General features: G+C 41.3%; 1 protein-coding gene across 1 annotated transcript; it reads left to right on the top strand.

The window, feature by feature from the left end:
- The first annotated feature begins 8,516 nt into the window (after positions 1 to 8,516).
- Positions 8,517 to 10,460, top strand: LOC149151382 (uncharacterized). Its single transcript, XM_089443141.1, has 2 exons — positions 8,517 to 8,792; positions 9,657 to 10,460. The coding sequence occupies exons 1-2, from the start codon at positions 8,517 to 8,519 to the stop codon at positions 10,458 to 10,460; spliced, it is 1,080 nt and encodes a 359-aa protein (XP_089299267.1).
- The last annotated feature ends 5,673 nt before the right edge of the window (positions 10,461 to 16,133 follow it).

Here is a 16,133-nt window from a genome sequence, read left to right as displayed (position 1 = left end):
TTTTTATAACTATCACCATTGTAATGCAACTACAAAAGAGACTTTAGAGAACCATTTGGGATTCCAAATTTTTGACTTCAGAAGTGGAATTTTCTATGTAATGTTTCTATCTTTTTGGAGATTAAATAAAGTTTTTCAAGATGATTCCAGGCAGTGTTTGAAATTGATATGTGTTCCTGTTCATTGTAAGTCATTTATTATTCTTTCTTCTCTGGAAAAGAGTAATGAAGTTGTTGATTGTTTTGAATAATACAAATTTACTAAACTTACAGTACCTGTAATCATTAAATTAAATAACCTTAATAGTCACTCCTCTTTTCTATAAGCTCATTTTTTTGTCTTTCATATTTTCTGCTAAGGTCTGAGACAAAATATTCTACAGTAAGTAGCCTTTTGTTCTGGGCCTTTTATCATTTCTTTCCATCACCCTGCTACAACTTTGAATCATTTTCATTACTAGTAAGGCCATCTTGAAAAGTGTTTTTATCCTAGAATGTCCCCTTCACATTACCTGTGAAACTCTTTCCATCACCCTGCTACAACTTTGAATCATTTTCATTGCGAGTAAGGCCATCTTGAAAAGTGTTTTTATCCTAGAAGGTTCCCTTCACATTACCTGTGAAACACACTTCTAAACTATCATAATGGGACAACAAATAAAATTCACTATCTTTTTGTATGGATGTCCTAGGCACTGACCTCTACTCGGCTAGGGTTGTCTCTAGGTTTACAACACAAACTATGGCTGAAAACTAGAACAGTGAGATTTTCCCTATCAGAGAAACCAATGGAGAAGCTAAAATGAAAAATATAAGCCATGCTTCCCTTCCACATTTCCGTGGCCTAACCTCTAAGGATACTCACACCTTCATGTTTGAGTTTTTTGTTGTATGTAGGACCTATGACTATTCCTTTGATGAGAAGAAGTTGAATTTGTTTCCTTCTACCCTCAAAGATGTAGTCTTGCGCTGGTTTATGAGTCTACCTAGAGGTAGCACCACTACCTGGGCCCAAATGAAACAAGCCTTCAACGACAAATATTTGGATTACAATAGGTCCAAAGAAACAAAGGAGGAAATCTTTAGGATGACCCTTGGACGTGATGAATATTTGGAGGATTATGAGGAAAGGTTTCAACTCAATTATAGGAGGGTCAACTATACCCTTAATCTTGAGTCACTCAAGCTAGTTCTTCTTCGAGGGATTAGGGAGGAGGTAATGGAAACCCTCAACATGCTATCTAGAGGATATATCTACCAATTGCCTTATGATTCCATCAAAATTTAATTCAAGAATCTCTCTAGGGTTGCTAGGAAGAAGGGTAGGTATAGCCAAAGCTTGGTTAGTTCCTCTCCCTCCACAACAACCATCAAGCATGAGATAAGAAGTATGTTGGAATATTTTAAGAGTGAAATTTTGCATACCTTTTCCTTGCAGATGCATACCATGCAAATCAAAAGAAGGAAAGAGGAAGAAAAGAGGGCACTAGCTATCTTTTTCCTTAGGTGTACTAAAAGACATCTTAGGAATGAATGTCCACTGAATGTCATAGAAGTCTGCTTATTATGTGAAGAGAATCATGCAACATATAAATGTCCCTCTCTTTCAGGCCTAAAGGTTGTATACCAAGGTGGGGTATAAGGTGGGTTCGCGCATTTGTGCTTCATTAACCAAAGGAGACCCCCAGGTCCTCGGCCATATCAACAAGGCATGCAAGGTGCACATTATCCTCGCTATAATCCAAATTAGAATGCACCTTTCCAACCTTGGTACCCTTCCACTCATCTATCATGTTCCACACCTCCTCCTTGGTCTTATACTTCCCAATATCCTACTCAAGCTATCAATCCTCCTTTTCATCCATATCCACCCCAACCTTCCCAATGGGGAAACCCCTCGCCAGGGGGGAGGCCTCAAACCACTCAAACTCTTGCTTTATTTCTTCCACGTCAACCTCAGCCACAACCTCCTCACCAAAATCCACTTAAGCAACTTAAAATGTCTTCTCAACCCAATCCAAATCCAAACAATAAACAGGCACAACAGGTTTATTGTGGGGAAACATCCTATCCTGCTTATGTTGTGGAAATCCAAAAGATCAACCTTAGGTCTGGGAAGATGCTCCCATATAATCACCCACCTTCTCCACCTGAAGAGCTTACAAAAGAGAAGGAGGAGAGTGTCCCTCAAGTCAATGCCCCTCATTATCCTAAAAGGTTCATCCACCCTAAACAACACACCCCAGAAGAGGCTGAACTTCTAGGAGAATTCAAAATTTTGTGTGTCAGGATACCCCTTATCTAGGCTATCAAATATGTTCCCATTTACAACAAGCTTATCAAGGAGGAATGTTTCAAAAGGATTGGGAGAAGAAGAAGAAATACCCCCATAATTAATGTTGTTGGACAACTATCTGATCTGATGCTTGGGAGGGTGATCTCTCCAAAATACTTGGATCCTAGTAGCGCAGTAGTGGATGTGCACATTGATAGCATTATGGTCCCTAATACTTTGATTGAGCTTGGGATGCAATCAATGTAATGAATATGGAAAATATGTTGAAACTCAACCTCTAATGGGCTTTGAGGAAGACCACTACAGTGTTGCAGCTTGCAGGAAAATGCACAGTAGCTCCTGAAGGAGTTATTGAGGATGTCATGATCTCCATTGACTCCTGGGAGTATCCCACTGATTTCCTAGTCCTTCAGACCAAAACCAAGTTTAATGGTTATCCTCTCATTCTAGTAAGGCCTTGGTGTTGAGGTGAAAACTCAACCCCCCCATTTTTGACTTATTTATTTCAATAATGGGGACCCTATTCGTAAAATTTTGGCTAAATCAGTTTTTTGCTCCTGAAGATTCTTGTAGGTTTCAATTTTGAATTTTTGTTTGCTGATTGGCCAGTGTGTCCTATCCTTTTGAGCCTGTCTTCTGCCTCTTTCTTGTGTGTCAATTTGTTGATTGCTAGAATATTTGATTCCAGGTTTCATTCCCTTGAAAATTTTCCTCTTGAATTGTGTGCCCTGTTTACCTTAGGGTTTCTTGAAACATTAGCTTTTCTTGGGTTACTTGTTCATTTGGATCTTTGGGCTGTGTTTTTCATGATCCCTTGCTTTGTTTGAGGCTTCTACTTATTAACTCTCTTTTCATCTTCCTGATTGGTATGTGACGTTTGGTTACCAAAACTTTCAAGTCTTGTTCGTTTGGTTTCCTTCCTTCACTTGGCATAGATCACATTGCTTCCGGGTCAGTGAGAAAGCTTTCCATTTTTGCAAAAAGAAACATCTTCTCGGTTTTGAGTCTTAGATTCGTTTTACAGTAGAATGTTTTTCCTTGCTTATTTAATGGTTTCATTTAGAAAATGCTTAAAACTAGCATTGTTTTGAGTTTTGCATTGGGTTGCTTTTCATTTATTTGAAAAATCAAAATATTGCATTCATTTTGTGTTAGGAAATAAGAACAATCTTTTGAACTAGTAAATTCTTGCCATTTAGACCTTGAAAAGCAAAGGATGCATTTTTTATTTTCATAATTAGATTGCTTGCATTTCTCTTTCCTTTTGCTTGGTTTGCTTGCATTTTCTTGCTTGTCACTTTGGTTGCTTTGAAATGAACCTCTCACTTTTCTTTAGTTAGTTGTTCATTGAAAAGAAATGGTTTCTTCACTCATTTAGTTGCATTCTAGGAGATTTTGAACATACATTCAGTAGGGCCTTGAAACTGAAATTTAATTCAAGATTAACTGCTAAATTTTTTTGAATTAATCTAAAAACGCATTGGAACTTAACGCTCACATATCTAGAGGTCTAGGCTAGAGACATGTTCCAGCGTCGTTAAACCTAGTGGTTGTTGTTTTCACTAAGGTTGGGTGATTCCTCCTTTTGTGATTCGATAAGTACTAGTACAGACTTGTGCTCCCTATACCATCGCGTATATGATGGGAGACCCCACTAGGTTACAATCCTATTATCTATAGGAAGCCTAGTCATTTCTCTTTCATTTTATTACCAAGGTGTATATGCAGTTTTACAATTTTTCTGGTAAACCTTTTGCCTAGAATTCCAAAGAAGTCACTTTCATTCCTTTACGACTCTTTAAAAGTAAAAGGATCATCTGAGCACTTGTCCTTTTAGGCTCATTAAAATTTGAAGGAGACTAGAGTCATCTTTTTCCCTTTTTCTCGACTCTCTAAACATGAAAAGGCAAAGTTTCGTTTCGGTGTCATAAAATTTATTTGCCCACGATAAAATCCTACATGTTAATTTTGGCCACGTCATGAGTAATATCCTTGAAACAAAATTAAATCCCTCTTAATTAAATCTTCTCTCCTGGTCTTTTGAGTTTAGGCCATCCTGGCGGACTCATCGTCGTCTTTACCAAGTGATGGAGAGCCTTCTTCCCCCGTCCCTTCTGAGGTATCATCTGTTAGTGGCTCTCTTGCTATTGTTCCAAGTGTTCAGCCTCTTGCCTCTCGAGCTCCGGGTGAGGAACCTTTTGATATCAATTGGACTCCTCCCAACGTTTGGGAATTTTTAGACGAGGATCTTCCGTCTACTCCCCCTGGTGCTTTGATTCCTATGGCATCTTCTGACATCGATGAGTCGAGCCCTGTTAGCAGTCAAGAGAGCCTTGTGTCCACTGGTGAATATTAGTTTCCTTTGGAAGGTTTCCCTTTCCATACCTCTCTGGATGTTTCATTACCGCTTCGCTATCGCGCTCTGGCTAACATACTTGGTTCTACATCTCTACGCCAGAGCTCTGTATGGTCTTGTACAAAGGTTTTGACTTCAGGGTCGATCGTGTCTACTCAGTCGGCTTCGACCTCCATTACTCGGACGTAGGTTACATCAGTTACATTTGTTCTGTCGATGCCCACCGTTTGTTTAGCATCTTCGGCTCCTATTGTTAGTGTGGTTTTCACATCCTTGGTGGTCACTGCTGTTACTGGGATATCTTCCGGACCCGTTGATGGTGGTCCTTTGCCTCTGGCATCCAGATTCAGTTAACCTATGGGTAATGTACATATCTCCTCAAATTCCATTCCTGGGGGATTGTCGTATGATCAATATCTATTTGCTCTTTAAAATCTGACTTATACCCCACTAGGTTCTCAACAGATGTCTGTTCCACATAACCCTCCGCACTATTACGATCACCATGGAGCCCATATGTATTATATTGGACCTCTTCCTCAGAGGCTCCAGTTGACAGTCAAATTCCACCTTCAGTTTCCTAGAATCACACTACTTACCACGGCTCACAAGGACAACCTGTTCAGAGACAACCTTATGCCTCGGTAGGTCAGTATTATATTCAACAGGGGAAACCCTTGGGCTCGCAAGGACAACCCTTTTAGGGACAACCTTTAGCCCAAATAGGTTCATCCTTTGTTCTTTCAGGACAACCTCCATTATCTCAAGGACCAACTTCTAGTCAGTTAGGTCAACCTCAATTTCAACAAGTCCAACCTGCTACTCAACAAGGAAAACCTTCTGGTGAGTTAGGTCCGCCTCAGTTCCAACAAGGCCAACCTGCTGCTCAGCAAGGACAACCTTCTAGTCAGTTAGGTCAACCCCAGTTCCAACAAGGCCAACTTGCTGCTCAACAAGGACAACCTTTTGGTCAGGTCAATCCAGCTATTAGTCAACCTTGTGTTCAAATGCAACCTAGACCTCAAGCTCAAGCCAGTCCCCAAGCTCAACCTATTTATCAGATACAACCTAGGCCCTAGCTGTAGTTTGGGCCTCAGTTTCAGTATTGTCCTCAAGTACCTCAGCAACCCCAAGGGTAACCTCAGGGATCCATATCAGAACTATCAACAACCTCAGGTTAATCCTTATCATAATTTTCAGCAGCCATATGTTGCCCCTGTTGGTCAAGATGGTATTCAATGGTTTGTTGGAGGTAAAAATCCAGGTCAACAACCAGGGTATGGTTTCAATCCGCCCAACTATAACCCTTACGGAAAAAATCCTCCGGGACAAGATCCATGGGGGCAACAAGACCCTGGTTGGAACCCTAACACTAGTCCTTATCAAAGACCCATGATGTCTTTCAATCCTCAATTAACTTTTCCTGCGACTTTGGAACTGCCCGATGTGTCGAAGTTGACGAATGATCCTACACTTCATAATCCATATTGGCCACCTATTCCAACCAAGATCCTTGGTGGCTGTCCTAAGTTTGAAGGAAAGTCTCGAGAAGATCCCCAAGCACATGTCATGACTTATCACCTTTGGTGTTCATCCAATTCCTGGCTTGACGATTCTTTTCATCTCTATCTTTGCCAAAGGACTCTCACTGGTTCCGCTGCAAAATGGTACATTGAACTCGATCGTGGGACTTTCCAAGATTCTAACTCTCTCGCGATGGAATTCCTTACGCATTTTTAGTTATCAATTTGCTATGAAATGGGAACGCATCTTCTTACCTCTCTGAAACAGGACACGGCTACCCACATCTCTAATCATATTCATGAATGGAGAAGGTGTCGCCATTTGATCAGGTTCTGGATTCCTGATCAGTTATTGACTCATTGGTTCACTACCTCTTTTGTCGATCTAATAGGCAGAGATATTGCTATGGGGGCATGCGTTACTGAAGAGCAAGCCATCACGTGTGCTCAATATCTTGATTTGGTATATTCCCAATCTGGCACGCTTTATGATGTCTTTCCCGATGCTCCACGACCCGGAACTTCTAAAGCTCCACCGACACCTTCTGTCGATGGTGTTATTGGTTCCATCGCTCAGTCTTCTCGAAAGTATTCCATGACTCCTGCGAAGAAAAAATCCATTGCTTCTACTAAAACTTCTTCTCAGTCTCCATCCAAACCTGGGAAAACCTCAGAATTTAACACCGTCTAGTGCAACACGGCAGAGAAAAATTCGAAGGATAAGAAGAAAGGGAAAGGTAAAAATACATCTAACACGCCAAAGAAAGAAAGTCCTAAGCCTCCTACCGATGATGGTTCTAAACGCAAACCTAAGTATCCTTGTCTTATATGTGATGAGGATCACTTCACTAAAGACTGTCCTCGACGGTCTGAGGTAAGTCGTTTTCTTAAGGGGACTTCAAGGATTCTTGTTGTGCTTAAAGAACCTTTTCCTTCCCAGCAAACTCAAATGGTGGACCAACCTCAATCCTCTCCCTCATATGGTTCTCAAGTCTTTATGGTCGGGACTATTCCTATTCACATGTCTACTCGATCGAAAGTTTATGCTCCGCCGACCAGGAAAGAACTTGAAGTTCCTTCTAGTGTTCCCCCGTCCAGTTCTAGCCCTCTTCATATTAAAAGGCCTAGTAATGAGTTTGTCATTCAACCACCTGCTAAAGGAATTCTTCAGAAATGTTCCTATAATCCCAATGCTTGTGTTGCACAGCACTATAGCATTATCAAAGATCTAGCCCAAGCTCCTTCGGCTATGTCTACATTGGAGGTTCTCCAGAGTTGTCCTCTCCAATTGAATTCATTACTATCCGCCATCGGTGGAATTGATCCGGCCGATTTTGAGTTGATTACTTTCGATCTTGAAAATCATGTGTCGTGTTTGCCTCACCAGATCTCTTTTCTCATCCAGGTTGTTATTAACTCAAAGACTATCCATCATACTATTGTCGATGAAGGAGCCTCGACTTGCATCATGTTTGTTGCTTGTTGGAAATCCATTGGTTCTCCATCTTTGGGTCAATCCCCAAATACCCTGGAGGCGTTTGATGGAAGAGATTCTCATCTATTTGGTATTCTCCGCGTTTTCCTATTACCTTGGAAGGCAAGATGATCAACGTCAAAGTAGAGGTTGTCGATGCCAATCTAACTTACAACCTTCTACTGGGTCAAAGTTGGATGTATGTTATGCATGTTGTTGCTTTTTCATTGTTCCGCGTACTCCGTTTTCCTCACCAAGGGAAAATTGTTACGGTCGATCAATTGTCCTTCTTTGCTTCCTCTTCCATGGAAGGCAATGTTCCATATGTGGAGCATACCAGTATCCCTTATGAGAGTGTGGGCGTCAGGCTCTTTAAATCTCCTACCCTCATGGGTGTTTTTCCGCTCCCACCTCTTAATGTCGCCTTCGTTAATATGATCTCTGTTAACCCTGATCCTTGGGTGATTCCTCCCCTCGATCGGGTAGATTATTGGGGTGATGTTATGCCGTTGAGCCCTGCTGAACTTAACTATGTTGAAATCGTCTCAACTTCAATTTCTTCTTCTATCTCTACTCCTTCGAGTAGATCTCTTGACACGTATGTGCAATCCCCTTGGCTTGGAGATATTGCTTCTCCTGATCCTTTGCAAGAGACGTTCCTTTTGATGAGGCTATTCTTGAAACTTTGTCTTTTAAGGATCCTCCTTGGTTCGATAGTCATCATCGTTCCTTGTTTCTTCCTGGCTTTGAGGCAATGATTTCCTGTCTAGATGATTTTGCTTCCCATGTTCCTTCTCAACTGCTTCAGATGCCCATCTTAACTCATGAGGTCTTTTCTGAAGGGAATATAGGAAATATCATGCAAACCATGCCTATCGACATCTCTCTTAAACCAAGGGTTGGCAAAAATATTCACATTGGAGTAACTTGTACTCCCGAGGAGATCGAGATTTACACTAGTTTCTTCCGAGAGTTTCACGACGTGTTCGCCTGGTCGTATGAAGAAATGCCCGGTATAGATCTGAGTATTGTGGTGCATGATATACCTGTGTATCCTAATGCGAAGCCAGTTCGTCAACATTTACATCCCATGCACCTAAGAAAGGCAGCTGCCATTAAAGGAGAGGTTGAAAAACTTCTCAAGGTTGGGTTCATTTATCCTATTCCATTGACAGACTGGGTCTCTAACATTGTCCCTGTGACTAAAAAGCAGGGCACTATTCGAGTTTGTGTTGATTATCGTGATATTAATCGCACATGTCCAAAAGATAACTACCCCACTCCCTTTATTGACTAGCTTATTGATGACTATGCTGGGAGTGAAATCTTCTCTTTTATGGACAGCTTCTCTGGCTATAACCATATCAATATTTTACCTGTTGATCAGCACAAGACTGCCCTTATCTATCTATGGGGTACTTTTGCTTATAAAAAGCTTCATTTTGGTCTGAAGAATGCCAGTGAAACTTTCCAAAGAGAAATTTCCTATGCTTTTCATGATATTAGACACATTGTTTAGCCTTATCTAGATGATCTTCCTGCTCATTCAGCTAAATGCCTAGACCATCCGGACCACCTCCATCAGATTTTTCTTCACTGTATACATTACCACATTTGTCTCAATCCACACAAATGTGTCTTCTGCGTTGAGTCTAGAAGACTCCTTGGGTTTTTTGTTTCTAAGGAGGGTATTCATCTCAATCCACTCAAGGTCGAAGCTATTTTGAATCTCCCGCCTCCTGCTACTTTGCACCAATTGCAGAGTTTGCAAGGGAAGGCTAATTTCTTGCGTCGTTTCATCCCTAACTATGCCAAGGTCGCTAAAGGTTATACATGTCTGCTTAAGCATGACATTCCATTCATTTGGGATGAAATTGCCCAAAAGTCATTTGAGCAACTCAAGACCCTTCTTGTTTATGCTCCTTTGTTGCGTCCACCTAACTATCACCATGATTACTCGCTTTATCTAGTTGTCACTGATAGTACCATTGGCATGGTTCTGGTACAGGACGATGATGATGGTTCTGAGCATGTCATATATTATCTTAGCCGCAACCTTCTTGACATCGAGACTCGCTATGCTTATGTCGAGAAGTTGGCCTTGGCAGCCGTTCAGGTTGTTCAACGTTTTCGTCATTACATTTTGTTGCGTACCACAACCGTGATTTTTAATTGCAACCCAATGACATATATTTTGTCACGTCAATTACTGGGGGGAAAATACTCCAAGTGGATCATTATCCTCCAGGAGTTTGATTTGGAGTTCACTACTGCCAAATCTAAGAAGTCACTGGTTTTCGCTGAGTTGATTTGCTCCTTACCATCTGCTTTTGCTCCCTCTCGAATAGAGGACCGCATTCCGAACGATATGCTCTTCTTGATTAGTACCCTCGATCCCTGGTACAGTGACATCATCATTTACCTCCAGACATCTTCATTTTGCTCTAACTTGTCTAAGGATGCTCGGCGACGCATTCGCCATCATTCTCAACCATATCGTATTATTGGAGACACATTGTACTATGTCGGAGTTGATTCTATTCTCCGCCAACGTTTAACCCTCGAGGAAGCTAAGAAAGTCTTAAATGACTGTCACTTTGGCACCTGTGACGGTCACATGTACGGTTATGCCACTGCTCAGAAGATTCTTCGTGCAGGTTATTTTTGGCCATCCATTTTCAAGGATTGCATTCTTGTCGCCGTTCATGTCATGCATGTCAAATTTACTAGCGCAAGATGCATGCGCCACCTTCTCTTTTGCATCTTGTCATTATCGTTGGCCCTTTTGCGAAGTGGGGCATTGATTTTATGACCTATCACCCTCACTCGGCCAGGGGGCATGGGTATATCATCGTTCCATTGATTACTTTACAAAATGGGTCGAAGCGATGCCTACATTGACTAACGACGGTAAGACAGCTGCTCAATTTCTATTCAATCATGTGATTTCCAGGTTTGGAGTCCCTCAGGCCATCGTCACAGATCATGGCTCTCATTTTCGTAATTACATGATGGCTGAGTTGGCAACCCAGTTGGGCTTGCATCACGATAGTTCGATGCCATATTACCCCCAATCCAATGGCCAAGTCGAAGCAGTGAACAAAGTGTTGGTCACCATGCTTCAGCGTACCATTGGAATGCATAGGTCCAATTGGAATTTGATGTTGTTTTCAGCTCTATGGGCCTACCGAACCTCGGTTAAGGATGCTACCGAATTTACACCATTTCAGCTTGTTTATGGTCTGGAAGCTACCCTTCTGATTGAATGTGAAATTCCTTCTCTCAAATTAGCTATCGAATTACTGCCGAATACCACTCCGGTGGAGGAGCGTCTTCTTTATTTAGAACAACTTAATGAGACTCGTCAACTTGCTTCATTGGTCATTGAGGCACAGAAGAAACGAGTGAAATCTCACTTCGATCAGACAGTCAACCCATGTTCCTTCATTGAAGGGGATTTAGTCCTATTGTATGATCAAGCTCATGATAAGCTTGGGGTAGGAAAATTCGAACCCATGTGGCATGGGCCCTACATTATAAAACATGTTTTGCAAAAAGGTGCCTATGAGCTGATTGATTATGAAGGCAATCCTTTAGATAAGCCTTGAAATGGCCTTTATCTCAAGAAGTATTATGCATGAGTCTTTCATGCATTTCTGTGTACATAAGTGTGTTTTCATTTTTGTACTTGTTTGGCTTGGTGTGTAAGCATTTTTTTCTTATTGCATCCTTTTTCTTCTAATGCAAATGTCTGTCGCAACATATGTCAGTTTCGTTGATGGTGCCTGTCGCAGTACTTGGAATCTTTCCTCCGTGGCATGGGTTATTTATGATCCTCATGGTGAGTTGGTAGATCTCCAAGGTGTTTGTCTAGGATGTACTATGAACAATGTTGCTGAATATAGTGCAGTTATTGAGCTATTGACTGAGGTTGTTACCATCAATATTTGCGCTTTGATCGTAAATCTAGATTCACAGCTTGTTGTTCCCCAACTCAACGAGCATTGTTCCGTTAGAAATCCTCATATTTTAAGGTTGTATTTACATGTTCGTTTACTGGAAAGGAATTTTTATTTCATTACATATCAACATATTACTAGAATACTAGATACATTAACAGATGCATTGGCAAATCATGTGTTGGATAGACATTTGTGACATTTGTAAAAGTAAACATTGAGACATAATAAGTTGGTAAAGCAGAACATAGGTATGTATATATATATATATCATGTGTTGCACATCATAGTGTTCAAAAAATATGTGTTCAGATTACATCATGAGACAACATGTCTCTCAAAATTGCAGAAAATAAACCTAGGGGTCTAATCTGCGTGATTCTCTCTATAGCACACCACTGCTCGGACAACACGTCTAAGCAGTCAGTGGATCCTGTTCAACACCCCTATTGTGTGTCGTTGGTACTGTCGAGGGACATCCTTGAATCCTGTGTAATCCAGGATCCCCTCTGTCAAGCCCTCCAAGTCACGGGCAATCTCATCCTCCACGTCTCCACTAGGAGGAGGTAGCTCGAACTCCCTCTCGACTCTCCAAGCAATGGGAGACAAACCTGCAGGTCTTTCTGGTCCAACATCTGTAAGATTGAAACATAATGATTAGGACATATATATAAAAAAAATATCATAAAAAATTACAAAACTCTTTAAAAATCAAAAAATGAGTTTGTTACCTCTATCATCCCAGTGTTCCCCAGGAGGAAGTACTAGGTCTGGATCACCTCTGAAGTTAGTGCTGGCAGATGGCCAGTACTCTGCAGCAACAAGTTGGCGATCTAGCCACTCGAAGAACTATGGTCTCCACGACATCTGTTGACCGTTGCCTCCTCGAGACATCAATATAGCCCAGCGAGTGATCTGTGGCTCCCATGGTGGTGGCCTTGCCACGACCATTTCCTATCTCTGAAAGATGGGAAGTTGTTCCAGGATGAACGGTACGAGGATTGAGCCATACCCAAACTATTTGATATCACCTCATTAGCATTTTGTCAATTTCCTTTTGAGGTTGTCTGATACTACCTTTGCCCAATTGAATATGTTGGGGTTTAGGTATTCAGCGGCCAGACGGAGTTGAGTCTTAGTGGCCTCATGCAGGGCCTACGAACCATCTGCTCTAGTGATGGTGTAAACGAGGACTCACAGGAAAAGTCAGCTATTGTTTCTATCTTTAGTTTTCCTCCCATGTCTGATTTCTAGGCCTCCGGACACATCCTTCTGATGAGCATGTCCATCGTCTTTCTTGTGATCCGAGTACCTGTCATTCGGGGCCTTTCTTCCCTCTGTGATAACCCTGTCAGGAAATAGATGTTGGTGGCATCGATTTCTAATTCTTGCCTTGGATTGTTGAATCTCCCTTCATTGGGATCCCATGCTCCAACGAGATATTGGAGTAGATCTGGTTGTGCTCTTAGGCATGGCACCATGAAAAACTATAGAAGCCCGCAATTCTTAAGCACATCTAAACAATTTGGATCCCCCATGGCCAACTCATCATCATTGCTATGTTCCCACTCTTTCCATTCAATCACCATGATTTTCTCCCTGCAAACACACAAACATTCAATTATAAATGGCATTATTGTGCTAAAACCCCATGAAATTGCTTAAAGTTTGAGGAATTTTGGTTCTCGGCGCTCATCGAACCTATTTTTCAAACAGGTGCGCTGAGCTGGAATCCACAGTTTAGAAAATTAGGGCTCTTCATGACTGTTTGGTGTACAGTCGCGAAGAGCTTATTTTCCCTCCATTGGAAAATCCGGCTCTTCGCGGTCCCGAGCTGGGAACCCATGCCGACCATTGCAGACACTCCCATCTACAAACCTCCTCTAAATCACGACTAAAAACTTCAAAAACAAGATACATTATGTCTAAAAATGCAGGAAAAATATGTGGTGCCTACATGGACCAGACAGATTCGTGAACAAGCTTCTGAAACTCCTCCAATCGATTGCCGAAATCGCAAGTGCACAAGGGTAAATTTTTTCCACTCCAAGGTAAAAGTAAAAAGTGAATTGTTTTTTACCAATTGGCCCTTTTATAAGCTCTTTTTGGCAAATTAGGGTTTTAGGTTAGGGTTTTAGGTCTATTTTTGAATATTTTATGCATATTTACATCAAAAACAGATCTTACACTTGCTTTTTGTGCAGTGATAGGTTCCAAGTACTCTGGTGATGATTTACGAGTTGTATTTTGTACTTTTTCAATCTCAGTAAAAACACAAAAAAGTCCCTTTTAGAATCATATTTAAGCACTTTTATGACTCTCGAAACATGAAAATATTGTTGAGCTCTTGTCGCTTTGAACTCGTTAAAGGTTGTGAAGCGTCATCTACCCAGTATATGTTTACCCCTTTTATGGACTAGGATATGTTACTTACAAAAAAGGTATGTTTTGATCTATCATGGTCAATAGGTTCCCTTGGGTATTATTTTCTACCTTTTCAGATTTGAGGGAAAAATTTACAAAAAGGGACCTTTGGAGTTTTCTTTTCTGTGATTATTTCAAACTCTCTAAATATGAAAAAGACTCTGAGTTTTACCTATGTCGGACTTGTTAAACCCTGATGACATTGGATTTGTCACCATGACAAGACCGAGCTTCTCCTTGCTAGGGCTCGTTAAACTTTATTAGGTCAGATTTTTCTGAAGTACAAACTTACATTACAAGCATATGCTATCCCCTTCAAGCTTGTGTTTCAAAAATAATTGGGGTACTCGCCAGAAATGGCGGGGGAAAAATTTGGAAGTATTCCATTGGTTGTATTAATTTTTACGGCAGCTTGTTTCTCGTGAACATCGACACTCTTTCTACTTCGTGTCGAGTTGGGATATCCTCACTTTATCATTGGCCTTTCAGGTTTTGGGTTATCCATTTTGCCTCATTCCATCTAATCCTTGTTGCATCATCATGACCTTTGATCCCTTGGTACCAAAATGCTTCCAAACTCCGGAGTCGTGTCGCCAATATGTTCAAGAGCTTAATCCTTCTGTAGTTTGTATCCTTACACACCTTCTTTAGATTCTCTATCTCATCCACATTTATCTTGTTCCTTTGTCTCGCATCTATGATGTGGGAAACATTATGGCCCTCCTTCGACCGATTGCTTCCTATCGACTTCAACTCATTATCCACAAAGTTAATCTAGAGACTCCTTTCTGGTACCTTGGAGCTTGCATGCCTTAATGGCAAGTTCTTCGCATTCGACGACAGGCTTTCATTATTTGCCTTTGATTGGATGATTTCACAGGCGTTCAACTTTAGATCATTCTTCACACTTCGTGGATTTTACTAACAGTACCTTGAGAACCATTGACATTACTAGTGGTCTCTCTCGCGCTTGTTAACGGTTTACATCATTTACCGGTAATCAAGCGATTTTCCAGTATGCTCGACTTCAACACATCTATTCACATATTAGAAGTTGTACCTTGGTTTGGTTGGGATTCAAGACCCTGGGCTCAGATTACAGAAGTCCAGGTTGCACGGATTGGTTCATGATTGTATACTTGACTCTTTTGATTGGATGGCTGCGACCATACTTGAGTCTTTCATATGGTCCTTTTGATTGGATGGCTACATCCACACCACAGATCATTTATTTTTATCTTCTGGATGGCTACGCCCATGCCTTATACACATGTATTTCCTTTCACTATGTACTCATGTATCAGAGATATCAGTTGTACTTGCATTTGCAGGTTCTCTGTGATGGTGTTCTGTTTCAGTTATGGATTCATAAAGCATTTCACCCCTCCCACTCTCTCAGCCTTCATGCTTTATGGGGCATCTATTACATAGTAATTTGTCACCGACCCCACATTCCCTGATCCCGGACACTGCCGGTCCATGTTATTGACATCTGCCTTGTGTCATGTTGCAAATTATGTGTCAATGTCTTCCTTGTCATCTCAGGAAGAATACCTCAGTTCACTACTCCTCGAGCAGACCCTTTTTTACCTATGTTTTTGGGTCGTCACAGGACAACAATTGTTCCACCCGTGAAGATGGCCAAGATTTCACTAGCCCTAGCGAAGTCTTTGCTCTATCTCTGTGTTGCACTCGCGACGATCTACTTTTGGCAAGTTTTTTAAACAACTCGTCGAAGCTTCGAAGTGTAACAGCTTCATGGGCGGTCCTAGGGTTGGTTGTTGGACCAGATGAGCTCGCCTCTCTCCTTTGGGATGGTTGTTCCACCTTTTGTGAAACCTCTCAAAGGGATAAGCTCTTTCTCCCATTTCTTATGGAAGCTCCTCCTCCTATAAATACTTCCTCCATGACTGAGATCATCTAGCTTCAGAGTTCAAGAATTCAGCAGTAGAAGTAGAGAGTTTTGCTAGAGTGTGGAAGTAGCCTCTTATATAACTTAGCTTGGGATGGTTTTGAGTGGAGTTGGCTTGATTGTAAGAATGTTCTAGCATTAGCCTTTTGGGTAGGAGAGAGAGTTGTTTGTCCTTTTGGGAGACAGTTCA

Source organism: Pinus tabuliformis, chromosome 9 (assembly GCF_031772625.1).
Source record: "Pinus tabuliformis cultivar Carrire ecotype Pingquan chromosome 9, CPIR1, whole genome shotgun sequence".
In the NCBI taxonomy this organism is placed as follows: Eukaryota; Viridiplantae; Streptophyta; class Pinopsida; order Pinales; family Pinaceae; genus Pinus; species Pinus tabuliformis.
Note: the sequence above shows the minus strand (reverse complement) of the source record. Positions and strands in the feature narration are given on the sequence as shown.